The sequence below is a fragment of the Ostreococcus tauri genome (assembly GCF_000214015.3).
Source record: "Ostreococcus tauri WGS project CAID00000000 data, contig chromosome 01, whole genome shotgun sequence".
Lineage (NCBI taxonomy): Eukaryota > Viridiplantae > Chlorophyta > Mamiellophyceae > Mamiellales > Bathycoccaceae > Ostreococcus > Ostreococcus tauri.
Genome location: NC_014426.2, coordinates 676,155 through 701,252, shown reverse-complemented (window position 1 = coordinate 701,252; position 25,098 = coordinate 676,155). Strand labels below are relative to the sequence as shown.

The window sequence follows — 25,098 nt, the reverse complement described above, 5'->3', positions numbered from 1 at the left end:
CCATATTTATTTGCTTCTTCTCGATTGCGTCGGCGCTCATGACGATTTGAGACGTGTTCAGGGCGCTCTCCTCTCCCATCGAGCCAACTTTCTTCACCTCAACCATCACCTCGGCGATTTGCTCGGAGACGTTGACGATGTCTGCGTGCATCTGCTGCATGGCGAGTTTGATCGCGCCCATCGTCGCTCCAGGCGTCCCACCTCCCGACATTGCCTTGGAATCGATCGCCTCTAATCCACCTTTGTTGACGAGTCCCATCACGCCCGCCTTCTCTCTCTCTGCTCGTTTTTCATCCTGCTCTTTTCGCTCCTTTTCGAGCAACTCGCGCCAATTTTCGGCAACGTTTCGCGTCTCGGGATGCAGTAGCGCTCGTCTATCACACTCACTCAACGCGACGCGAGCCATCTTTGGCCTATTCAACCGCGATAGTGATGCAAAAAACTCGTCTTCGAAGTTTCGCAGCAGATTAGGCTGATGTTGTGAACACATGTCGTAAAAAGCACCGTGATCCAAGACGAGCGCCTCGACGTACTTATCAAACGGCATGGCGCACAATATTCCCTTGTGGAAACCAGACAGTAGTCCAGGATTCAAAAGCGTCCCAGGGCCTCTGAGTAGCCCTTTCTCCTCCGCGATCTCTATCTGTTGATCACGCAGACGTTTGCGTTTGATTCTCATCACATCGGCGTGATGAAATCCACTCTGTTCATCAGGAGAATACGTCACCCTGCCTGTCAGCGTGATGAGCATCCTCTCAGCCAATTCATACGGATAACACATCCTGGAGCCACGAGCGAACATTTTAGTGTCCATCGTGCGACAGAGAATCTCTATGACGATCGAATCGGGCTCCACAGTCCCGCTCGCTGTTAGACCGGTCACCATCGGCTTGCCATAAATGTAAAAGTTGACGTCGGCGCGAATCGCTTCTGGAAGGGGTTTAATGATGTCGCGATTCACCAACTTGGCTGGTTTCGCAGATGACTTATAGTGTGACCGCACGCGAGATTGTAACCCACTAGGCATCTTGTTTTCCGCGAGCAGTTCTCTCACGTGGTTCATGAGAACCGCAAAGCGGTTGCCTGGCGAATCCTCATCCATCGTCATGTTCACGCCAGAGATGATGGCGGAAAACACAAACCCACCGGTAATCATGACTAGGATCGCGACGACTCGCTCGGCCACCGTCGTTGGCACGACATTACCGTAACCCACCGTGGTTAGCGTTTGCACCGCCCAAAATAGCGACGCTACGTACATGTGGCTCTTTTGTCCGCTCTCTCCGCTCATGTCTTCACGAGTGAAATCGTACACGTAAGCGTACAGGCAAGCCGTCCAGTGCGACAAAAGTATGAGAAAGGCAACTAAACGGAGAATCGTAACACCTTTCCTTACCCTCCTCCTCACGCTCACTCGCGATCACCTTTTCATACGACTCTATCGCTTCTCCGTACTCCTTCAATCGTCTCTCGATCGCGTCCTCGTCGCTCGCCCGCTTCGTCATCGCCGCCGCCCGCTCCTCTAACAACGCCACCTCCCGATCGCGAATCTCCCCTCGCGCCCGTTCCGCCTCGACCATCGCCGTGAGCGTCGCCGCCGTCTCCCTCCCTCGCGTCTCCGCGAGCTCGAGCGCGCTCTGCAGATGCCGACACAGTTTTTCCAACGCCTCGCATCGTTTCGTCCGCCGTTCGAGCTCGATCGCGACGTTCGCCGCCCTGTACGCCACGTCACCGAGCCCCATCGTCCGCGCACGCGCGCGCGAGGTCGTCGTCGACGTCGCGATCGCCCGCGTCCGCGCGCGCGCGCCGTCGACGCGTCAGTGTGTCGCGCGCATGACGAGTCGTGTGCGCGATGAAAAGTTGGCGCTCGCGCGCCTCGCGTACCCGCGCGCCGAGCCGTGGATCCTCGAGAGCGCGTGCGCGTCGCTCGACATCGCGTCGGCGGACGTGGCGACGATCGAGGCGACGTTGACCTCGTTCCTCGGTCCGTGCGCGTCGTCGACGGCGCTGCGGACGTGCGCGCGGGCGTTCGCCGCGGACGCGCGGCGACGCGACGGGGCCGAGGATCTCGATCGCGCGCGCGTGTCGACGTCGGACACCACGTCGGGGGTAGGGACGTCGAGCGGGACGACGGGCGGGCGCGAACGGGGGGGGCGCGCGCCGGCGCGGGAGACGCGCGCGGTGCGCTTCGTGGACGGACGGAGACCCGCGCGAGGGACGCGGGCGAGCGTGGACGCGACGCCGCGCGCGGGCGGGGCGTTGCGCGCGGGGATTTGTTGAAGTCGTGCGTGAATTGCTTGGCGTGCGGGAAGGTGTACGACGTACGGGAGAAGGACGGGGTGACGTCGCGGAGCGCGTCGGCGTTTTTAGAGAGCGGCGGGAAGTGCGAGCACTGCGGCGAGTACGTCGAGGTCACGCTCGCCGACGGGACGACGCGGTTTCGCGGTGGTGGAGAGACGTGTGCTCAAAGGGAGGACGCGGAGGTGCGCGCGAAGATGGGTGAGATGTCGCTCGACGAGGACGCGGAGGCCGAGCGAGAGAGAGCCGCCGCCGTCGCCGCCAAGGACCGACTCGTACACTTCGACAAAACGAGCGCCAAGCGCACGACCGTGATCGACGACCAATCTGAGTGGTACGACATCGATGGCAACGCGTGGTTGGATGAGGACGAAAGGGCCGAGTTGAAGCGACAGGCGCGTGAGGTGGCGGAGGCGGCGGAGGAGGCCAAACGCAAGGCGAGGACGACGTGGACGCTCGATCTCGTCGGTCGAAAAGTCGTCGTCCCACCGAGCGCAGACGCTCTGGATGAAGAGGCAGAAGACGACGAACGGGCCTCCGAGGACGCTCTCGCCGCCGCGCGCGCGATTCGAACCGCTCTCGAGACGAGCGAGGCGCTGACGCAAGGCGGCGTCCTCCGCGGCGTCTCCGCCGCCGCCGAGACAGCGCGCGAGGTCGAGCGTCGAGTCTTCGTCGATCCCAGAGTCGACGCTCGCCCCTTTTTCCTCCCCGCCGCCGCCGACCGAGATCACCGCGCACGGGCGACCGCCGACCGCCGCGCGCGCGCCGACGCGTTTGCGCTCCGCGCCTCCGTCGCCTCGCGCGTGCTCGACGACGACCCCTTCACCGCCGTCCTCGACGAACTTCGCGACACCGGCGTCACGAGCGCGTGACGACGATCCGCGCGAGCGAACGTGTGACCACAGAACCGATCGACGCATCATCCTCGCCCCGCCCGTCGTCGCCGCCGCCCGCCCATGTAGTCTCACAATGCACACGCGGACCCTTCCACACGGACACCCCCCCGCGCGCGCTCGACGTCTCCCGAGTGCGCGCGCGTCGCCGTGCGCGCGGGCGCGTCCCCCCGAACGCTCGCGTTCGCGCGTTGCGTCGTTCGCCGTCGAGCGCGCGTCGTCTCGAGCGTGGACGTCACCGCGCGCGTGGACAAAGTCTCCGGAGACGCGGTGGACGTTTGAGAATATTCGTCGACGTCGGTCGTCTCGCGGTCGTCGCGCGCGGTAACGGCGGAAGAGGATGGTGAAATTCGGACGGCGACTCGATTCCGAAGCCAGGGATGGGTGGACGGGGAAGTACATCGATTACAGGGCGCTGAAACGGTTGGTGTACGAGGCCAAGGCGGACGCGGATAGGGAAGCGGCGTTCTTGGAGGCGGTGCGGAGCGAGATTGGAAAGGCGAATGCGTTCTACGCCGAGACGGAAAAAGGGTTGAGAGAACGTTTGGATGCGGTAGAGGTGGATATCAGACGAGACGCGGCGGACGCGACGGCGATACGAAAGGCGAAGAAGGCGCTGCTGCGAGATATTTATCCCGAGCTGAGCGAGCTCAGAGAATTCGTGGTGCTCAACTACACCGCCGTTGTGAAGGCGGTGAAGAAGTTTAACAAGAACTGCGGGAAGAACGAGAACGCGGTGAGCATTCTGAGCGAGTCACCAATGTTTGTTTCTCTCGGGTTGGCCAAGTTGGTCACGCGCACGGAGATGTTGGCGGTTCACGTGGCGCCGAAAAAGTCGGCAAAAGTCCTTGAGGACTCAATCTGTCCGGTTTGCGAGGACGTTTTGAGCAATCCAGTGGAACTCCCGGGGTGCAAACACAGGTTCTGCTTCAAGTGCATCATTAATAGTACGCCGGCCTCGAGCACTCCGCTAATCACGACGTCCTCGGTGACAAACCTGAGCGACATCGCACAACTCGCCGAGACGGGTTCGCCCATTATGAAGACTCCTTCAACAAACCGAGTGACGATGTTCCCGGGTCGGTGTCCGGTATGTAAGGCGAAGGATGATGCGAGCGCGCGAACGGGCTCGCGTTTCAAGCCCGATAGTCATCTGGACGACTTCATCAAGAATAACTTCAATGACGCGGATTACGAAGCGACGGACGCGGACGACCCGGTGGAAGACGCCATCCCGAGTGGCGATGAAGATGCCGATATTCTGCTTCCTTCGTCACCCTCGAGCGCTGGGGATACGGTGGTGAATGAGATCGCCACCGAACGCAAGGTTCTTCTTGTTGCCGTCGCAGGGTGTCGCGTCGACGCCATGCTCTCTGCGAATACACCGACGCTCAAGTCTTTCATTCGAGGCAACAATAATGCTTGCTTTTCGTTGGACATGAGCGTCAGCGCGATGCGATGCTCCACAAGTCCTGATTCACCAATGTTGCCTGTTCTCACCGGTCAATCAGTGAGCGTACTGAGAAGTATCGATGAAGATACCGACGCAACGTTTGAGTCCATCTTTGACCGGCTGAAGGAGACGCGCTCTTGGGTGAAGGGCGCGTGTGCGATCGGTGAAGCAGAAGATCTCGATAAGATCATGCGAAAGGAAGCAACTTCGTTGTTGCAATCGTCTTTTAACACGGATGTTGAGGTGGTGAACGCCATGGTGAAAACGCTCGAGTCCGCCAACACGCCGGACATGCTTCTGTTGCACTTGGGCGATATCCAGAACGCGGGATTCAAGTATGGATTTGGCCCACACGTTGATGAGTACATGAACGTAATTGAAGAGACTGACAAACGACTCAGCGCCGTGATGGCTTCTCTGCGTGCGCGCCAAGCGACGCATCGCAATGAAGATTGGCTCATCATCATAACTTCCCCTTCCGGAGGTACCTGTAGACATGACATGCCAGCCGGTATGCAAGGGCAGTTTGACGCGCACGATTGGAATGATGGCGGAGGCCGGCAACTTCGCTCGAATGGCGTGAGTGGACTCTTAGAGTTACCACAGCACAGCGCCGGTTGGGTTCTCATTGAAAGCGGCCCCAAGGTGCAAATGTCGGGTGAGTTACTCCCATCGCCGTGCGATACGGATATCGCACCCACAATTCTTGATCATTTCGGCATCGCGACGCGACGTGAGTGGGCGATGGATGGTGAGGATATGTTGGCCTTCCGCCGTCGTGAAGCTCGAGCAAAGGATCCAAAAGTAGGCGCGCGATTAAAGAACACCAAGCAGGGGTTCGAACAGCGTCGAGTAAGTCATCCGATCTTGAGCTCAACGCCATTTTCATCGCATCTTCCCGGGCTCATGGATCCTTCGGGTTGCGCAGTCATCGGTCACCGAGGCTTACAGGCCAACCGGCAGTCCGGTGCTGGCATTCGGGAGAACACTCTTGCGTCGTTCATCGCCGCGTCTCAAGGTGGTGCAGAGTGGTGCGAGTTCGACGTCCAGGTCACGGCAGATGGAGTTCCCGTGGCTTGGCACGACGATATCGTCATTATTCGTCGAGGAAACGGTCCGCTGGAGTCCTTCAGCATTCGAGAGATCGACTGGGCAGAGCTGCGCGAGTTGTCTGCGTCGGCGCGATCCAATGCTTCGCGACCGGTGGACGCTCTTGCGGTGGAGAACGCTATCGCATCGACCGAAGATGAAGATTATGACGACGATTATGAAGATGATGAAAGCAGTAGAGTCACTTTCTATCGAGTTTTTGGTGAAGATCCGGAACCTCAACCTTGGATTATGGAGATCGAAGACGATATCCCCACGCTGGGACAAATATTGAGCAACACGCCTGACTCGCTCGGTTTCAACATTGAGCTCAAGTACGACGAAGAGAATAGCTGCGAGACGCGTCGTCTGGTTGCCGAGTTGCGTGCCATCCTGGCGGTATGCTTCGAGCACCCCAACCGCAGAATCGTTTTCTCTTCTTTCGATCCAGATGCCGCTCTGCTTATGCGCGCCATTCAAGGCGCCTATCCTGTGATGATTTTAACAGACGGCGAACCGGATCACGTCGATCCAAGGCGTCGATCCGTCGCAGCCGCGATGGAAGTCGCACTCCAAGGAGGGCTATGCGGTGTCGTATCCGACGTCAAGGCCATCATGGCGAACCCGTCGGATGCGTTGGATGTCCGCGACAACGGTCTGCTGCTCGCGACGTACGGCGAAGGCAACGACGACGCGACGTCATCTTCAACGCAGGTCGAGCTCGGTGTGTACGGTATTATCACTGATCGCGTGCCAGATGTTGCGAAAAAGTTCAACGCGGCGAGCGTAAAACAGAGCAATCTGGCCCCTGCACTGGCGCCTCTAGTGTCGCCTTCTGAGGAAGCCGCGAGCGTCGCGACAAAGTTGGGCAAGTTAGAACTCGATATGGTCATGCGCTCGAACTGGTACAAACTATCGGATGAAGGTCAAAAGATCGAATTGGCGAACGGCGTGCAGAGACAGCGCTCGTCGTCGCCAATCCGACGACACGCCTTACGAGGCAGTGTCAACTATGATTCCGACACCGCGTCCGTGTCCGACGCTTCGTACACCCAGAGACCGAATTCACCCAACTCATTCCAGAAGCATCACACAAGAAATAACGAAAAGTGGACGGGGTTCCCCTCGTTTCAAAGGTTGCGGCCGCACGGATTCAGATCGAACAAGGCGTCTACACTGACCCCTCAGCAACCGTCGGTGGCGATCCCGCCCGTCGTGAGCTGAGACGCTTGGCTGATCAGGCTCGTTGAATAGGTTGTCACCGCGCGCATGCGCGCGCGTCAACGGTTATTTCGCGTTGTATTTAGCCCGCATTTTTTTCACCACCACCAGCGCCGCATCGAAAGCAGTGGCGGGAATTGTAACTACAAGAGCTCAGAGCATCAGACTACGGTATATACTACACACGTGCGCGCCGTGCGAGCACCCTGAGAGCGCGACGCCTCGAAACTCCGCTCGATCGACCCGCGCGTCGCTCACAGCGCACAAATCGCACGAGTCCGCACGCGACGTCACGAACGCGCGTCGAGCGTCTCCCGTGACGCGCTCGTACGCGATGCGTCTGTACACGTTTCACATGTTCAACGCTCGAGGCGAGTGCATTCATTCGCGCACGTGGCATCGCGAACGCGAGAGCGCGGACGAAAACATCGAGCGTAAGACGCTGTTCGGCTTGTTCTTCACAATGAAGGACTTCGCGCGACAAATGGATCCGAGACGAGGCGAGGAGGACGGTGGGTGTAACTTTTACGCGTACGCGACGAACGACTACAAGCTGCACTACTTCGAGACGGCGACGGGACTTCGAATGACACTCACCACGGACGTCAACGCCGGAGATTTACGAGCGGTGATGCGACACGTATACTCAAACATATACGTCGAACACGTGGTGAAGAACCCTGGGTTAGCGCCGAGCGAGGTATTCGAGAGCGCGGCGTTCGACCAGGCGCTGGACGAGTACGCGAGCGTTCTGGCCAACGGGTGAGGAGAATTTCGACGCAAACGCGGGCGTGCGCCTAGGATCGCGCGTCCGTCGTTAGAGGACATCATTAGCATTTATCATAGCACGTAGCCACGCGTCCGAGCCATCGAGCGCGTCTTACACATCGTCCGCCGCTTCGCGTGCGTCTTGTCCCGTCTCGCCGCGCGCGCCGATCCGCAGAACGAGACGCCCCTCGGAGCGTCCGTGCTCACGCCACTCCGGCGCTTCATCGCGATGGGTGACATGGCGCCCGAACCCGCGCGCGCGTCCGCACCGAGCGCCGCCGTGGACGCCGCGCGCGACGCTGAACAGCGCGCGCCGCGATCGCCCGCGCCCGCGCCGTCGAGCGCGAATGACGACGGCGTGCGACCACGGAGATACGACAACTGGGGCGCGCGATCCGTGGAGTGCTACGAAAAGCTCGAACAGATCGGTGAGGGGACGTACGGACAGGTGAGTGAACGAAAGCGAACGAGGGCTGGGACGGGATCCGAAGGGGACGCGCGAGTCGAGCGAACGCGAACGCCGAACGCGCGAGAACTCGATCGATCGACGACGCAACGCCGGTGTGATGCGGTACATTATTAGAGCGCACGACTGATGAGTGTGGCGATCTCACGAGTAGGTGTACATGGCGCGATGCAAGGAGACGATGGACATCGTCGCGCTGAAGAAGATTCGCATGGACAACGAAAAGGAAGGGTTCCCGATCACGGCTATTCGAGAGATTAAAATTCTGAAGAAGCTTCGCCACCGAAACGTAGTGGATCTGAAGGAAATTGTCACATCCAAGGCGAGTGCGTCGAACGGGCACAAGGGGAGCATTTACTTGGTGTTCGAGTACATGGACCACGATCTCACAGGTCTGGCGGAGCGACCCGGGATGAAGTTTAGCGTGCCACAAATCAAGTGCTACATGAAACAGTTGCTCATGGGGTTGCACTACTGCCACAACAATAACATCCTTCATCGCGATATCAAAGGAAGCAATCTGCTTATTAACAACAACGGGGTGCTGAAACTGGCTGACTTTGGTCTCGCGAAGCCCATCACGAATGAAAACGCGCAGCCGTTGACGAACCGTGTCATCACTTTATGGTACCGCCCCCCCGAACTGTTGCTTGGAGCGACACAGTACGGACCAAGCGTGGATATGTGGAGCGCCGGTTGCATTTTCGCCGAATTGATTCACGGGAAACCCATCCTACCGGGTAAGAGCGAGATGGAGCAGATGGACATAATCTTCAAACTCTGTGGTTCGCCTACACCAGAGAACTGGCCGGACGCTGACAAGTTGCCTTACGCGAAGCACTTCACGCAAAAGAAGACATATCCACGCAGACTGCGCGAGGTTTTCAGTCAATTCACCCCGAGCGCGAAGGATTTGCTCGAGAAGTTTTTGACACTCGATCCCGCCAAGCGCATATCGGCAAAGGACGCTCTCATGCATGACTGGTTCTGGGAAGTACCAAAGCCGTGCGAGCCCGAAGACTTGCCGCGTTACGAACCATCGCACGAATACCAGACGAAGAAGCGTCGCCAAGAAGCGAAGCGTGCGGAGCAACAGAACAAACGTCAACGCATGGATGGACACAGACCGCCGCCGCCGATGGATGACCAAAAGCCGGCATCGGGTCCCGATGTTAGGCCGAGGGGCCACGCGGGCCCACCGGGAGGTATGCGTCCGGGTATGCCGCCGTCGGGACGATACGGTGCGGGAGGCAGTGCATCGGGATGGTCGAGCGGAGGTCAGCAAAAGCAGTCGTACGCGCAGCGCAGCATCGGCAGACAACCGACGTCCGGGTATGGCAGCATAGGAGGAGGCATGAACAGGTTAGGCGGTAGCGGTGGAAGTTACTCAAATTTGAACATTACCACCGGTACAAGCGGTGGCTCGTATAGCGGTTATCGCGGCGGGAGCAAGACCGCGGGCTGGGCTGGCGGTGGCCAAAAAGCTGGCAGCCAGAAAGCCGGATGGGCCAACGTCTCAAAAGATGCCAAGGACGGGGAGCGCCGTAACTGATTCGTTTCAAAGACTCGCACATAGAAGCGCTTGACCAGATAGATGGGATATCTTTCTTGGCCGTGGCGCGAAAAAAATAGGTAAATTTAACGGGCACGTGACATCGCAAAAGCGAGTCTATCACCAATGCGCGCGTCTCGGAACGAGGCACCACAATCGTCCACACTCACCGACGCGCGCGCCGACGCTCGACGCCCACGCGTACGCGACGCGAGACGAAGGGTTGTCCTAGACTCGGCGAACGCGCGCGATGTCGAACACACGCGACGTCGATCGTGTCGCGAGGTCATTCTCGCGCGCAGTGCAGCTCCCACTCACGCGGCCGTCGTCCGCAGCTGTCGCGCTCGGACCCGGTGGGCAGTCCACCGATCGGTTTGAAATGCGTTCGTTCTCTCGAACGACAGTTCTTTCGAACGCGCCGTCGTCGCAGGCCGTGGGCACGCTGAGCGGTCTGCGAGCGGAGACTGGTGAGAAATGCTCTCGCGTTGGAGTCGACGAAATCGCGCGTGAGGACGACGTGGAGCGTTGACTGACGATCGAAATTGTCCGCGCATTAGGTCGAATCGCGAGTGAGTATATGGCGATGAAATCCACGAGCGAAGATCTGAAGCGAGAGAACGAGGAACAGCGCGTGGAGATTCGTCGGCTTGAGGCGGAGCGATCGGCGACGTTGGCACAGCACGCCGCACTCAAGGCAGCAATCGAGAGCGGCAAGCGACAGCGGCGTGCGCTCATGGAGAAGCAACAACAACTTGTAGACGTCGTGGATGAAGTTCATAAGAATCAAACACGTGCCGCTGAGCTTCTCGAAGAGTCGAAAGGAAACTACGACGTGTCGAGCAAGCTTGTTGAGGATCGGTTGAAGGACGACACGGAGGTTTTGGAAAAGCTCAAGACGATGACGGAAAACTTAACGACGAAAGCCGAGGAACTCGATCGCGAGAAGTCACACTCTCGCAAGTTGAGCGCGGATCTTGGTAATTTGCACACCCAATTTGATAGCGCTATGGATGAGCTTGCCGAGACGAAGAAGGAGTTGAAGGAAACGGAAAAGCGGTCTACAGAGTTGAAGCTCGAGCTTGAGAAAAGTTTGGATTTGTTGAACACAAAAGGCGAACAAATGAAGACACTCGAGCGGGCACAGGTGGAAGTTGAGAATAACATGAAAATACTTCACGAAGATAACATGCGCGTCGTGAAGAATCAACTCAAAGACGCGCAGGAAAGGAGTGCGGCTGCACAGGAGCAGATAGTTGCGTGGGAGGCGAAGAGTGTCGAACTTGAACGTAAATTGGCGAACACTAAACGTGAATTGGGAATGAAATCTCGAGATCATGATACGCTAAAGTTGACCGTCCCAACGATGGCGAGCGAAATCGACAGTCTCAGGGCCAAAAATAGATCTTACGAGTTACGAGTCGGTGACACCAATACGGAAATGGAGAAGCTTGAAGCTGAAATCCACGCGAAGAATGCGGAACTGAAGAGTGCACTCACGGAGAAAAGAGGATCTGAAAGCGAGTTACAAGCAATGCATGTCAAGCATGACGCGTTGTCCAATCAACACGAAGCTCTGAAAGGCACGATTGAGAAGCAACGCAACGAGCTCGAGACGCTGCAAACAAAAGTGAAGACGCTTGAGGTTGCTCTCGAGACCGCTGACAGGACGCAAGAGGCTGCCATCAGCGCGAAAATGACGAAAGAAATCGAACAAATTACCAAGAGAAACAAAGAGTGGATGTACAAGAAGGAAAGTGAACACGCACAAGCGCTCGCAGAAAAGGAAGCCGAGATTGACTCGCTGAGAGCATCTCTCGATGAACTTCGCACTCGCGTTGTTGAGTCATCATCACGCCATAAACCCGAGCGAGTGCGCCCTGTTGATGAGATTCCGGCATCAAACGGTAGGGGTGCACGCGAAGAGGCGGCGATTCCAACTCCCTTGCTCGTCGGCGATCGGCGTCGCGCAAGGTCTCGACCGCGTTCCGCCAAACGTGAGCGTGAGTCGCCTCCCGAAGAGCGTCGTGATCCTGTGCTCACCAAGCGGGACGTTGTAAAGCCTACCAGAACGACCGACAATGCGAGAGAAACTACGCCTCGGCGAGCTTCCGGGTCGAAAAAAGTCAAGAAAACTAAGAAGGACCTCAAGAGCGAAGTGCGCGCTGTCGCACTTCGAGCGGCTGAATGGGAGGAAGACGCAGACGACGATTGGGATCCGTTCGCCTTCGTCGAATGAGGATACGGCTTAACCATTTTAAAACGCTCTATGCTTGATCTTTATATCCGACGTGCATGGCAACCATCCCACCCGTGAGGTTTTCGTAACTCACGTGGCGGAATCCGACGCCTTGCATCATCGACTTCAACTCTTCCTGCGGCGGAAATTTCCTAATGCTCTCAACCAAGTACTGATACGATCCTCGATCGCGAGCGACGATCTCTCCGAGCTTTGGGATGATGTTAAAGCTATAAAAGTCGTACACCGATCGCAGCACGTCGTTCTCGACGCGACTGAACTCCAGAATCATATACTTTCCGCCCGGCTTGAGGCAGCGATACGCGTCCGCGATGGCCGCGCGCGTGTCTGTCACGTTTCTCAACCCAAACGCGATCGTGTACACGTCCACGGATCCGTCCTCCACTGGAAGCTTCTCCGCGTTCCCCTCGAGCCACTCGAGTTGATTCTGCGCGATCCCTCGAGTCGTCGCTCGCTTCATCCCCTCCCGAAGCATGGCTGGATTAATGTCGCTCACGATGACCTTCCCTCGCGTCTTCGCGTCTAAAACCTGCCCATCTAACTCCGCATCGCGCTCCGCGCGCTGCAGCGCCCGCAGAACCCTAAAAGCCACGTCTCCCGTCCCTCCCGCGACGTCCAAGTGCGTCATCCCCGCGAACGCGCCGACGCGAGAGACGAAATAATCCTTCCACAGCCTGTGCACGCCCGCCGACATGAGATCGTTCATCACGTCGTACGACGGCGCCACGCGTTCGAACACGCCGCGGACGAGATCTTCCTTATCATCGTACGCCACGTCTTCGTACCCGAACGACGCCGTGCGCGCGGAAGACGACGACGACGACGACGACGACGATGACGATGACGTCTCTCGTTCGTTCACGCCTCTCGACTTTTCATCCGTCGCGCTCCCGCTCGCCCCCGTCGTCGTCGCCGTCGACCACGCGCGCGCGGTGCGCCAGAGCGCTTCCCGGACCACCGACGCCGTCGCCCGCGCCCGCGCCGCCCGTCGCGCCGACGCGCCGAGCATCGCCCTCGCGTCGTCGTCTGACGCGTCGACGCGTCGTCGTCGTCCCGCGCGTCGTCCTCGTCGTCCCGGCGCGCGCGCGCGCGCTCGCGCGCGGCGCGAAGACGGGAGGGAGACGCCCCGCGCGTCGGCGCCGCTGGACGTCCCGGTCGACGTCGACCGGGACCGATCGGTCGCGGTCGACACCCTGGAGACGTCACGCCTCGTCATTCATCGACGCGTCGCGCTCGCCGCGCGCGCGATCGAGCTCGCGCGTCGTCGCTCGAACGCGTCGCTCGAGCGTGATGTTCGCGCGACGGGCGCGAGGGGTGATCGAGCGCGCGGTGCGGGGCGTCGCGCTGCGCGAGCGGACGCCGCTCGACGGGGTGGCGACGTCGACGACGGGCGTCGCGGCGTTCGCGCGCGCGCGATCGACGAACGCGACGTCGGAGCCGCTGTTGGTGACCATGATCGGGCTCAATCGACCGTTAAACGCGGTGCACCGGATGATCGAAGCGAGTGGGGCGGAGATTAAGGAATCGCGGAACGTGAAGCTCGGCGGGCGGGCGAGTAACATGTTCTTGGTGACGAACGCCGATCCGATGGCGCTGAAAAAGGAGTTCGAGGGCGAGTCGTACGACTTCTTCTCCGTGTTTCCGGCGCGGAACACGATTCAGGACGTGAAGGGGCCGTACTGCGAGACGTCGCCGTTGTTGCCGTACGTGCGCAAGGCGACGCTGAACGTTCCGTACAAGAAGAACGTCGTCACGGAAATCGCCGATTATCTGTGCAGCAAGGGCGTGACTCTGAGCCACATGGACGAGTATCGCTCGGGAAGAGATGTCGTTTTGGAGTGCATCATGCACCTCCCCACCGGTCTCGCCGAGTTCCCGGCGATTGACGACAAAATAATTCTCGAGCGTCTCGAGTCTCTCGGCGTCGTCGTCACCGAATTCGGCCGAGTCGAAGGTAAGCCCAAGAAGAGCGCCGCCGCGTGATTCCCGCGTTCGATGTGAATCATTCAAACCGGACACACGTCGAAACGCCACTCGCTGTTGTAAACGAAGCGCATTCATTCTAACCGCTCCCGTTGCCTCACTCGTCGACGCGCGATGCGGGCGACGATCGACGCCCTCGCTCGCGCCTTCTCCATCGGCCTCTTCGATGTCGACGAGCAGGGCGAGTTGGAGATCAACGGAATCTTCATACTCGGTGTCGCGCTTCTCTTCGGCGTCCTACGGCTCATCATCGTCGCCCCGGCCGCGTACAGGAGCGCGTCCCAGTACAACCGACATGCGTCGCCAAAATTCCAATTCATCGACGACGCGCGCGCGGTGCGTCGCGGTCCCTCGCTCGAGGAGATCCCGAGCGTGTGCGCGGACATGCGAGCGTCGTTTCGAAGCGGGCACACGCTGCCGATGCGGAAGAGGAAGGAACAGCTCGGGCAACTGTTGAAAATGCTGAAGGAGCGCGAGGATGAGATTCTGGACGCGTTGAGAGAGGATTTGTCGAGGGAACACGTGGAGGCATTTTACTACGATTTCGCGCTCCCTCGAGCGGAAATCCGGGCGATGTTGAGGAACATTCGATCGTGGACCGGGCGGAGCTTGGTGAAGGCGTTTAATGTGATCACTTGGCCGTCGAAGCAGTGGATGGAGCGACAGCCGCTCGGGTGCGCTTTGGTGTGCTCGAGTTGGAATTTTCCATTTTTACTTAGTCTTGTTCCAGTGGCAGGGGCGATCGCGGCCGGGAACGCTGTGGTTTTAAAGCCATCGAATGATAGTAAGGCGTCGACGGCGCTTTTAGTGAAACTTGTACGAGAATATTGCGATCCACGCGTTGTGCAGTGCGTTGGGAGCGAGGTGCCGGGTAACGGCGTGGACGTCATGCAGACAGTGTTAAAGGAGAAGTTTGACGTGATATTCTTCACTGGATCCTCTAAGGTTGGAAAAATTGTCGCTCGTGCCGCGGCTGAGAATTTGACGCCGTGTATACTTGAGTTGGGAGGGAAGAATCCAGTCGTCGTCACAGATTGCGCCGACGTGGACCTAGCGGCGAAACAGTGCGTGTGGGGGCGAGTAATCAATTGCGGGCAGCAGTGCATCTCGCCTGAGTACGTATTGTGTCACGAGTCGCGATGCGATGAGTTTGAGCGAATGTGTTCCAAGTGGGCAGCGAAGTTCGTTCCCGACGTCACGTTAAATGGTGCCATGGCGAGAATAGGCGGTCCCGATCCAGAGAGTCGTATGAAGGCGATCGCTAAACTGATCGACGACGCCAAGGCTGGTGTCGCGGGCGATACAGTCGTGTACGGCGGAACGTACGACGTAAAGAGGCGTTTGGTGGAACCGACGGTGATTAAGTGCGGTGAAAAGTCTCCCTTCATGGAAGCGGAGCTATTCGCGCCAATTTTGTGCGTTCATTCGTACAAGACGCTGGGGCAGGCGGTTGATACGATTCAGGCTCAAATGAAGCCGCTGACGATGTACGTCTTCTCTCGGTCGGCGAAGAAGACGCGCTTCTTATTAGATAACACTCACGCGGGTGGCGTGACGGTGAATGGTACGTTGACCCATTGTGCGCACGATCGTTTGCCTTTCGGAGGTGTCGGCGACAGCGGTTACGGACGTTACCACGGTAGGTACAGCGTGGAGTGCTTTCAGCGCGAGAAACCCGTTTTACAAAAAACACGATGGGGGCGCTGCTTAGGGCTCGGTCTTCTATCGGACCCGTCGTTTTTGTATTCGCCGCAAGCAGAATGGAAAACGAAGTGCGTCCGCGCTGTAGCGTCACTGATGTAATTAGAAACTCCGAAATATACGAGGGCCGATGAGTTCGACGTTGAGATAAGTCTCTCCGAAGATGCATTACAACTTTGTATGGAATTCTCCGCGCCCAACGCCCGTGGTCTCGCGTTTACGAACCAAACGACATTTGTGTTCGCCAACTAACGAGCATACTCGGCTTCATCGGATGATATCGACACATAGAGCGTGTTTGCGATCATCATCGTCACTTTGCCGATGTACCCACCGAACGAGGGAGACGAAGAGGGCTTTCGAGTTTCATAGCGAACGCAAGCCACCGTATGGAGAAAGCTGCTGAACGAGCGGGAATACTCGATCGTGACTTAATCCATGCGTACGGTGGCTAGCTTATCCTCAGCAGCCACGCTTCGAAGGGTCAACGCCGCTTCGTTTTGTGATTTCGAGAATGGTAAATTCCTCGGAGACGGTCGGGTGAATACCAACTGTCTCATCAAAGTCTCGCTTCGTGGCGCCCATCTTCATCGCCACGGCGTAACCCTGTGTGACCTCACCGGCGTTGGGGCCCAGATAGTGGAAACCCACGACGCGCTCGTCGTCTGCCAAGTTGGTAATGAGCTTGACGAAGCACGCGTTGTCATCGCGCACGGGAACGCCGTTGTGCTCTTCGTGGTTCACTGTCCACTCCAACGGCTTGAAATAGGAAATGTAGCACTCAACGTTGTCCGCACCGTACGTTTCAACGGCGAGCTCTTCGCTCATACCGATCGTACCGTATTCAAGAGGAGTGAACACAGTCGTCGGCACGAGATCGTAGTTCATCTTTTCCTTGTACGGAGTGTCGGCGAAAACGCGGCGCATCAAGCGCACGCCGGCTTTGATGGCCACGGGAGTGAGCTCTTGTCGTGTATCCAGCACGTCACCGATGGCGTAAATGTTCGGAACATTGGTTTGCTCGTCGACGCACGGGATCTTGCCATTCTTTGCGTTGAACTCGACTCCGGCCGCCGGAAGGTCGAGTCCCTCCGTGACGGCGTCTCTGCCAACAGCACAGACTACGGTGTCAAACGTTTCTTCAAAGGTGTTTCCGAACATCGTATTCTCGAAGGTGACCTTGATCTTTCCATCCTCTTGCTTTTCAAACTGCGACGGTTGCGAATCGCGCAGGAATCGCGTGCCATGCTTGCCCATGTACTTGCATATCTTCTCCGCGACTTCTTGGTCAAAGCCTCGGAGCGGGATGGAGCGAATCGCCACCGACGTATCGAAACCGAGCGCGGTCAAGAAACCAGCCGTCTCGAGAGAAATGTACGACGCACCGACGCACAAAGTCTTCCCAGGTGCATCGGGTTTGGAGAAGATGTCGTCGCTCGTGATGCAGCATTCCTTCGCGCCCGGCGCGTCCGGATACGCCGGTCGCCCGCCGACGGCTATGACAACCTTATCCGTCGTAATGATCTGCTCCGTCCCGTTCTTCTTCGTCGCGACGATGGTGTGGGCATCCTTAAACTTTCCGTACGCGTTAATGTACGTCACGTTCTTCTCCCTCAGCGTCGTCCGGTATCCAAAGTTGAGCGACCCGATGTGATTTTGAATCTGCTCCACCATCTTCGGCCAGTCGTGCCCTTCGCTCGCGAGTTTCCATCCGTACTCCCGCGCATCGCTGAACGATTCTCCCAACAACCCGGCTTGATGCATCAACTTCTTCGGAATGCATCCAACGTTCACGCACGTCCCACCGAGTCCCCACGTCGTGCCCGCCGGCGACGGTTTCACGAAATCCAAACACGCCGTCTTCGCCCCGTGCTTCGCCGCCTCCTTCGCCGCGGCGAGTCCACCGGAGCCACCACCGATGACGACGACGTCGTACTCGTACCCGTGGTCACCCTTCGTCTCGCTCATGGTCATCGCGCTCGACGTCCCGGACGCGAACGTCGGGAAAGCACTCGTCGATGCGGCTGTCACGCTCGAGCTCGCCTCGGCACCCGATCTGGATGACGCGCGAGCGCTGACGACGGACTCCGCGCGCGCGAACGCGCGTGTGAGCGCTCGAGAAGACGCTCGAGCGCACGCGGTAAGCGCGAACGTGCTCGAACGACGCCGCGACGGTGAACGACGGCGTGTGCGGACGATGAGAAGGCATGGGCGAGGTTGAGGGATTTGAGAAAAGAGCCTCGGCGAAGGCGACGGCGGCGCTCGGTCGGAGGACGATTCATGCGATGAATGCGCGCCGTTACATGGCTAACCGAGGTGGTAGGCGCGATCGTGCGAACGAGACGAACGGCCGAGGGATGTGATGAGACCCCGGACGCCGCGTTGGGCGGCCTCGGCGGCCGCGCCGACCATCGGACCGGCTATTTTGGTGGCGCTTCGGAATCCGGCGGAAACGTCGACGGAATCGAAACCCTGCGCGCGACGTCTCGCGTGCGAATCGGTCTGCACGTCAAAGAATTTGCGCACGGTAATCACCTGTACCGCGGTGACGAGGACGAGGACGACGACTTCGATCATGGTCGTTCGAACCGTGCGTCGCGCGTTGCTCTCGATCGTGAGCTTGTGTCTCTCCGCGCGCGTTCGTAAATACAGCTCCTCCTGTCGCAACTGTTGCACCCATCCGTTCAATCCGCTCACCTTGGACGTGACATCTTCCATCTGCGATGCTTTCAACCCCTCCTTGACGGTTTCCTTCGCCTTGGCGCGCTTCGCCTTCTCCGACTCCTCGCTCTTCGCCCCCGCCTCGGGCGCGTGCAGCGCCTGGAAGTAATCGCACTCCACGATCGCCGCCTTCCCACCCTCTGTTCCCTTGGCGTCGAAACACACGCTGTACGTCCCACACCCTTTCGACGGAATTTCAAACTCCTGTTCTTTTCGCTCCCCCCACCCTCCGCTCCACGTCCACTGCGTCAGCGCGCCTCCGCGCGCGTCCGACGCCTTCGCCTCGACGCGCGTCGCGTCCGACGTCTTCAACTCGAATCGTCCGTGGACCTCCACGCCATCCCTCTCGCACACCGCCGCGTCATCGCTCACGAACGTCTGCGCGCGTCCCACTCGCGCGTCATCGTCAGTCATCCACCGTTCGTCGTCGTCGTCGTCGTCATCGAGCGATCATCCCATCGACCTCTCATCCCATCGACCCATCGCGCGCTTCCATCGACGCACCGCGTGCACACACTCCGTCGTCCCCGGTCTGACCTCGATCCGCATCCCGCGCGCGCGGTGCGGCGAGCACATCGCGAGCGCGAGCGCGAACGCGAGCGAGACGCCACGCATCGAGACGCGACGGCGCGCCGAGCGATGGCGCATCGGACCATCGCGCGGCACTGGGTGACGTCGAGGACGTGAGCGCGCGCGATGTCCGGTGCGGCAGCGCGACGCGACGGTCGACGCGATGCGCGCGCGGCGCGGGCGGGACGGACGCGGACGCGGGAGCGGTGACGCGAATGATCGGGAATGATCCGAATCGATCGCGCGTGGACGAATGCGTGCTCGGTCGTCGACGACGGTGGCGCGCGAGATGGGACGACTGACGAGGGGTGACGCGCGTGACGTAGGTACGGTTCGACGACGGGTGGTGCCGCAGGGAGAGGTGCGACGACCGCCGCCGCAGGGGAGCATGTTGCGATTCTACTCGGACGAATCGCCCGGGTTGAAGATCACCCCGGTGGTGGTGTTGGGAATGTCGGTGTGCTTCATCGGGTTCGTCACCATGCTGCACGCGATCGCGAAGATCTCGGCGTACACGTCGGGGAAGTGATTTGGAGGACGCGATCGTGGTGAGCTCGTTCGTAGAGGTTGTGATGCAGAGGCGCGAGACGCTTTCGTCGACGTTCTGTTCGTCCAGTTTTTCCTAATACGTCTACGATTTCTATGAATTCTACGCGCTAATCTATTGAATGTGGAAGAGTTCGAATCCTCGTCCGGCGACGACGAGCGTGAGGACGCCGTCGGGTGCCGCGAGGACGTCGATGTCTTCCGGCTCGGGCGCTTGCGTCATGACGCCGCCCGTCGGCGCGACGCAAATGTCGTCTTTTGTGAGCGAGATGGACCACATCTTCACTCGTTGATCGACGCTGGTTGAAATAATTCGTTCGCCGTCCGACCACACGCTTCGCATCGCGGAACTGTGTGAAAACTTGTACTCGCCGACACGTCCAGGAGAGACGCCGTCGCCGTCGCGTCGCATTTCTTGCACTCTCAGCATTTGATCATCTCCCCCGCTGACAACGATGAATGCATTTTCGTCCGCGGTGCGAGTGATACACAATGCATTCACGCCTGACTGATGTGCGTGCTCGAGAACGTACGCCGGATCGATAATGTCTGAATCATCCAAGCGCCACAGCGCGATGGTGCCATCCGTGCCGCCGCTGCACGCCCATGTGCTTTCACCTTCAAGAACGTCCACGCTGAGAGCCGGACACGCGTGATGACGAAGCGATGAAATATCGCGCCAAACGCGCGCTCTTTCGTCCATGGTTACCACGGAGACAGCGCCAAGACTTGTCGAGTACAACACTCGGAGCTGCCCTCTGCGCGAGTACGTGGCGACGTCCATGATGCGTTGGTCGCTCTCTGCCCGTGGCTCGACATAACCACATCCCTTCGTCCATGCACGCGTGCCTGCTTTATCGACGGGTTTGGGAATAATGAGGGCGACAGATTTGAAGTCCCAAGAACCCAAATCATCGGAAGCCCACGACAGGCGGAATGCGAGCAACACCTCCTTCGCTCCGCCGGCGCAAAGGATATAAGAATATTCATCCTCTTTGAATATGCTCACAGCCTTGACCGTGCGACCGCCTGGGTGTTTGCAGATGTCACCGGGCGAGTGCACGCGCGTTCCATCTCGCCTGCTCGCGTCATACAGCAATCTCATGACCGTTCCGTCTTCCGATCCAGTGATGATACCGAGAGGAGCACCTACGGCGTCAACTGGCGGTGGAACTATGCGCACGGTGTGAATCTCACGTCTGCGAATAATCATACATGGTATACGGTCAGTCTTTGAGCATCGAGTCCAAGCAAGGCGCGTATTAAAATTGATCCTCATAGTTGCCTTCACTGTTCATGTTGAACGACACGCCGTTGCGATACCGCCGACGTCCGACTGAAAGTCAGGGGCAATAACAGCAGTGCGACGAGTCTCACATTACTGCATATATTTATGTATAGTCATCGGATCTTCGCGTGATATATCAGACCGCGTCGCATAACGTACCCGTGGGACCATAAACTGGTGGACTCGTTCTCTGCGGTATTCACGTGTTCGTTCCACCGTGTGATGATGTGAAGAGATGTCTTTTGACGATGGACGAAGATGACTCGATCGCCGTCTTCCATCAACACGTCGTGCGGCGTGCTTTGTGCTTGGCAACGTATCTTCATCATTTGACGCTGATCACTGATCGAGTAAACGACAAAGTTCGTTTCGCGAAAACCAGCCGCGCGAGCGAGCTCGCCGTTGGCGTTGAGTGACACGAAGCCCACGCATGCTTTGGACGGCGATGTCCACTTCGAATCCAGAAGTAGCTCGCCATCGGTGGTCAAACTCCAACGACAAACGTTAGAATCGCGTCCGCTGGTGACGAACACAGGTCCCGGAAGAATCTCGCACGCGTTAATTGATGATGTCTTCTCGTGTGCAGACCACTTTTTCGCAACGAGCTTGAGCTCGCGCGCATCGTCAGTATTCGCATCATACACGCACAAGTTCCCTTTTTGATCACCGACGAGCACGAGGTGTAACGCATCGGAGGTCGCGATCGATAAAATTCGATGACGGTACGGATTAACCAAAGTAAATGCGCACCGCGAGTAGCGGCCCCGATTCCAACATTTCAGGACACCGCCAACAATGGAGGCGTACACTCTTCCTTGCGTTGAAAAAACGTCAAGTAGCACTCGAGGATCCGACGCTCGCCAAGATATCATCTCCTTCCTTTCGCCAGACTCTTGAGAGACGTGAACTACGTGTATGATGCCCTCCAAGTCGGCGAGTGAAACAATGTCCAACGTATCGGTGCGCTCTACAGACATCGACATGATCGCATATTCGTTCTCCAGTAGACGCTCCCAAATCCATCGCTCGCCTTCCGACGTCTCCACAACGCGATACAAATATCCCTTATTCGTCGCCACGTACAGTACTCCGTAACGCGCGATGCGAACAACTCGAATAAACTCATCGTCTGCGCTGAAGAAGCTCATTCGTCTCTTGCTCGTCTTGCGTTTCTTAGGCGCGGCTTCCTTTGATTCCATCGCCACGTCTTCCTGATCTTCGACTTCATCGACCATCATCGCGGACTCTGGATACGAAGTCTCACTCTCGCGCAACACCACACCGTCGTTTGCACCCGATGATTTGGTCCAGTCGTTCGTGTTCCAGATTTTTACACTCCCATCCGCGCCGGCGCTGGCGAGAAAGCTATCGCCGTTCGATGACTCGATCACGCACAGGCGCCATATCCCGCGCCCTCGATGTCCCCGAAGCGTCGCAATTTCGCAATCACGCTGATTCGCGACGCCATCGGCGAGCGTCATCGTACCGTGCGCGTTGCTGACGTCCCACACGCGAATGGTGCAATCTTCGCCCGCCGTCGCGTACACGGGCCGGTCTCCGCCGATGCGCACGCAATCCCACACTCGCGCGACGTGGCCAGCCAAAACAGCACACGGGGGAACTTCCTCGCAATATCCACTCGACATCACGTTCGAAACGTTCCACACGCGCGCGGTTCGATCGTCTGAAGCCGAGTACACGGCGTCATCGTCGTCGCCGAACCGCACTCGCATCAACGAGCCCTCGTGTCCGACGCACCTCGCCCGCACCTCGCCGTCGACCACGCCCCAGATCTGTATATCATTGAATATTGTTCCCGCCGCCACTCGCATTCCCTCCCACGTCGCGCTCGCGCTCAGCGCCATCGTGTACAACGTGCACCTCGACGCGCACTCCACGCGCGCCGTGCGCGTCCACGTCCGCGCGTCCACCCCCCGACTCCATCGCTCCACCGAATTATCGCTCAATCCGATCGCGATCGTCATCACGAACCCACTCTCCGCCTCCACCACCCCTCGTACGTCGTGCACCCACGCCCCGTGCGCCGGGAGCGCCGTCCCGCCGTCCGCGCGCCAGCCGCCGCGCGCGTCGCCCTCCACCTCTTCCATCGCGAACACCGTCGTCCGTCGCGCTCCGTACGCCGCGAACGCCTCACCACGAGGCATCGCTCGTATCCCGTGCACGCGCGCGCCCCCGCACAGGGCGTCTCGCGCGTCGACGCACCGTAACTCGCGTCTCTTCTCATCCAGGACGTACACGAGCACCCTGGACCCGATTCCCGCGACGACGCGATCGCGCGCGACGTCCACGCACGCGACGTCACCGACGTACGCCGCGGACGTCATCTCGCGCGCGCGCGACATCGAGGCGAGGTGTGACGCCGCGGATGATTCGCGACGTTCGAGACATTCTCGACATTCATCGACGCCCATGCGTCGTCGCGTCGCGTTCGCGTGCGTCTTCGCGCTCGGCGCGATCGCGGTGGCGCAGGCGTCGATCGCGTTCGACCCACCGAGCGGGACGACGAGCGCGCGAGGCGGTGTACGGGTGAAGATGACATCGTCGAACGCGCCCGCGGAGGAAATCTTTTACACGCTCGACGAGAGCGCGCCCGCGATCGGGGGGGAGACGACGAAGCGGTACACCGAGGATGGCGTCGACTTACCGTGCGTCATCGTCGATCGACGCGCGCGATGGATCGAGGGATGCGAGGGTGACGAAGAGGGAAATTGTGTGAGAATCGCGACGGCGCGCGACGCGGCGTTCGAACGCGCGCGACTGACGACGACGCGTGACGACGCCTGGACGCATCGCAGAATCGGAACGTGGATCGTGAAGGCTGCGCCGCGGGTGAACGGCTCTCTGGGTGACGTGAGCGTGGCGAGTTACGAGGTGCGACGAAGAGGCGAGAGCGACGGCGCGCCCTTGACGCTCGGGAGCGCGCTCGGCGTGGCGCTGTTGCTCGTGATGGGTTTATTCGGATTCGTCGTCTTCGCCGGGGTGTGCACCGCTGGGTTTAACGCGTTGTTCGGGAAGACGGCGCCGACTATGCGGGGACCGGGTGTGAGCGACCCGAGGACGTCGACGGAGAGTAGCGCAGAGCTAGGACAGCTGCCGAGCGGCTTTCGGAATAATCCGGCGGTTGCGAGCGCGGATGACGCGGGGACGTCGAGGTTGATCACGCGTTCCTCGTCGTTGAGTAACTTGACGCCCACTCGATTGGGGAAGAAGGATTAATTCGCGGTTTTGAGGGATACGCGTGTTGTAGTGTCATACAAGATTTAGTAGACGTGCGTCGCTCACGTTCTCCACGCGTCGCTTTTTTCCTCGTCTTGATCTTCCTCCCACCAGGTCGATGTCTTGTAACCACTGCGAAGCTTTTTCATGGGGCTGTCATCGGGATCGTTGATTCCGAGGGCGATGAGCATCTCCTCCTTGGCCTCGGCGAGCGTGAATCTATCCTCGTTTTCCGCCACGCACGCCAACACGCCGTTGGATTGCTTGATCATCACCTGCCACGGCGCCGGGTACTCCCGGAAAATCGCACCGGAATAGTTGACGATGAACGGGGAGACCGAAATACTGCGAGAGTAGTTTCTGGTGCGGAGGTAGAACGCGGGGGTGAAGCGGCTCAGGAAGCGATAGTGCAGGTCCTTCTCCGGAAAGGAGAACAGACCGAGATCGGCGCGAAGCGTGTCCAGCTGATTGTTCAGGGCGATGATCGGGCGACCCTTGGCGATGTTTTGCTCGAACTTCTCCAAGTTTTCGAGTTCGATCGTACTCAGGTTGACGGCGATGAAGACGTCGGCGTCCTCGAAATCGTTATCCTTCTCAGCCTCTTGACGCGTTCGCAAACCCTTACCACCCATGAGATCGCTGAACGCGTTACCGAACATACCTCCCTTCTTACCATCCAAAACGTTGATTCTCACCTGTTCGTTGGACAACCCGAGCGCTTGTTCAAAAATCTTCTTCGCGCGTCGATACTCTATCCCATCCGGCACCAACACGTCCACCCGCTTCCCTTTCTCGTCGTTCAACCGTTTAGCGATCGTCAACGCGTACTGCAAGTTCGCATCGATGTACACGTCGCTCGCGGCTTTGTAATCAGCGTCTTCGCCAGGGATCGCCGGGAACTCCACCTCGATGAGCGTCTTCCCATCCGCCAACGCATCCGCCACGCTCGCGTACGCGTCTCTGCACATCTCCGTGTACGACTCGGGGGCGTACGTCGATCGGCCCTCCGCCCGCTCCTCGCTCGTGCGCTCCACCGCGGCCGCGGCTCGACGGAC

The 25,098-nt window shown here is 58.9% G+C and overlaps 14 protein-coding genes across 14 annotated transcripts; 9 read left to right on the top strand and 5 right to left on the bottom strand.

The window, feature by feature from the left end:
• Positions 1-1,742, bottom strand: OT_ostta01g04300 (Two pore domain potassium channel domain; the record flags this gene model as incomplete). The annotated part of the gene is made up of 2 exons (XM_022985408.1): positions 1-1,293; positions 1,334-1,742. Coding segments are annotated over 2 exons (1,702 nt in total), but the record flags the coding sequence as incomplete, so codon positions are not given.
• Positions 1,743-1,833: 91 nt separating this feature from the next.
• OT_ostta01g04290 (unnamed product) lies at positions 1,834-3,170 on the top strand (the record flags this gene model as incomplete). The annotated part of the gene is made up of 2 exons (XM_022985407.1): positions 1,834-2,229; positions 2,283-3,170. The coding sequence occupies 2 exons, from the start codon at positions 1,834-1,836 to the stop codon at positions 3,168-3,170; spliced, it is 1,284 nt and encodes a 427-aa protein (XP_022838287.1).
• A 361-nt stretch (positions 3,171-3,531) lies between these two features.
• Positions 3,532-6,957, top strand: OT_ostta01g04280 (Glycerophosphoryl diester phosphodiesterase; the record flags this gene model as incomplete). Its single annotated transcript, XM_003074435.2, has 1 exon — positions 3,532-6,957. The coding sequence occupies one exon, from the start codon at positions 3,532-3,534 to the stop codon at positions 6,955-6,957; it is 3,426 nt and encodes a 1,141-aa protein (XP_003074482.2).
• Positions 6,958-7,288: 331 nt separating this feature from the next.
• OT_ostta01g04275 (Sybindin-like protein) lies at positions 7,289-7,720 on the top strand (the record flags this gene model as incomplete). Its single annotated transcript, XM_003074434.2, has 1 exon — positions 7,289-7,720. One exon carries the CDS (start codon positions 7,289-7,291, stop codon positions 7,718-7,720), a length of 432 nt encoding a protein of 143 aa, XP_003074481.1.
• Positions 7,721-7,951: 231 nt separating this feature from the next.
• Positions 7,952-9,740, top strand: OT_ostta01g04270 (Serine/threonine-protein kinase, active site; the record flags this gene model as incomplete). Its single annotated transcript, XM_022985406.1, has 2 exons — positions 7,952-8,170; positions 8,343-9,740. 2 exons carry the CDS (start codon positions 7,952-7,954, stop codon positions 9,738-9,740), a joined length of 1,617 nt encoding a protein of 538 aa, XP_022838286.1.
• Positions 9,741-10,317: 577 nt separating this feature from the next.
• On the top strand, positions 10,318-11,976 carry OT_ostta01g04260 (unnamed product; the record flags this gene model as incomplete). The annotated part of the gene is made up of 1 exon (XM_003074432.2): positions 10,318-11,976. The coding sequence occupies one exon, from the start codon at positions 10,318-10,320 to the stop codon at positions 11,974-11,976; it is 1,659 nt and encodes a 552-aa protein (XP_003074479.2).
• A 28-nt stretch (positions 11,977-12,004) lies between these two features.
• OT_ostta01g04250 (2-methoxy-6-polyprenyl-1,4-benzoquinol methylase domain) lies at positions 12,005-13,006 on the bottom strand (the record flags this gene model as incomplete). Its single annotated transcript, XM_003074431.1, has 1 exon — positions 12,005-13,006. One exon carries the CDS (start codon positions 13,004-13,006, stop codon positions 12,005-12,007), a length of 1,002 nt encoding a protein of 333 aa, XP_003074478.1.
• A 281-nt stretch (positions 13,007-13,287) lies between these two features.
• Positions 13,288-13,980, top strand: OT_ostta01g04240 (unnamed product; the record flags this gene model as incomplete). Its single annotated transcript, XM_003074430.1, has 1 exon — positions 13,288-13,980. The coding sequence occupies one exon, from the start codon at positions 13,288-13,290 to the stop codon at positions 13,978-13,980; it is 693 nt and encodes a 230-aa protein (XP_003074477.1).
• Positions 13,981-14,094: 114 nt separating this feature from the next.
• On the top strand, positions 14,095-15,783 carry OT_ostta01g04230 (Aldehyde dehydrogenase, C-terminal; the record flags this gene model as incomplete). The annotated part of the gene is made up of 1 exon (XM_003074429.1): positions 14,095-15,783. One exon carries the CDS (start codon positions 14,095-14,097, stop codon positions 15,781-15,783), a length of 1,689 nt encoding a protein of 562 aa, XP_003074476.1.
• Positions 15,784-17,988: 2,205 nt separating this feature from the next.
• OT_ostta01g04210 (GOLD) lies at positions 17,989-18,951 on the bottom strand (the record flags this gene model as incomplete). The annotated part of the gene is made up of 2 exons (XM_003074427.2): positions 17,989-18,780; positions 18,907-18,951. The coding sequence occupies 2 exons, from the start codon at positions 18,949-18,951 to the stop codon at positions 17,989-17,991; spliced, it is 837 nt and encodes a 278-aa protein (XP_003074474.2).
• Positions 18,952-19,098: 147 nt separating this feature from the next.
• OT_ostta01g04200 (Preprotein translocase Sec, Sec61-beta subunit) lies at positions 19,099-19,501 on the top strand (the record flags this gene model as incomplete). Its single annotated transcript, XM_022985405.1, has 2 exons — positions 19,099-19,105; positions 19,299-19,501. The coding sequence occupies 2 exons, from the start codon at positions 19,099-19,101 to the stop codon at positions 19,499-19,501; spliced, it is 210 nt and encodes a 69-aa protein (XP_022838285.1).
• Positions 19,502-19,633: 132 nt separating this feature from the next.
• Positions 19,634-23,151, bottom strand: OT_ostta01g04190 (Quinonprotein alcohol dehydrogenase-like superfamily; the record flags this gene model as incomplete). Its single annotated transcript, XM_022985404.1, has 2 exons — positions 19,634-20,717; positions 20,966-23,151. 2 exons carry the CDS (start codon positions 23,149-23,151, stop codon positions 19,634-19,636), a joined length of 3,270 nt encoding a protein of 1,089 aa, XP_022838284.1.
• An 85-nt stretch (positions 23,152-23,236) lies between these two features.
• Positions 23,237-24,043, top strand: OT_ostta01g04180 (Chitobiase/beta-hexosaminidase C-terminal domain; the record flags this gene model as incomplete). Its single annotated transcript, XM_022985403.1, has 2 exons — positions 23,237-23,472; positions 23,623-24,043. 2 exons carry the CDS (start codon positions 23,237-23,239, stop codon positions 24,041-24,043), a joined length of 657 nt encoding a protein of 218 aa, XP_022838283.1.
• Positions 24,044-24,105: 62 nt separating this feature from the next.
• OT_ostta01g04170 (Domain of unknown function DUF1995) lies at positions 24,106-25,098 on the bottom strand (the record flags this gene model as incomplete). Its single annotated transcript, XM_022985401.1, has 1 exon — positions 24,106-25,098. A coding segment is annotated over one exon (993 nt), but the record flags the coding sequence as incomplete, so codon positions are not given.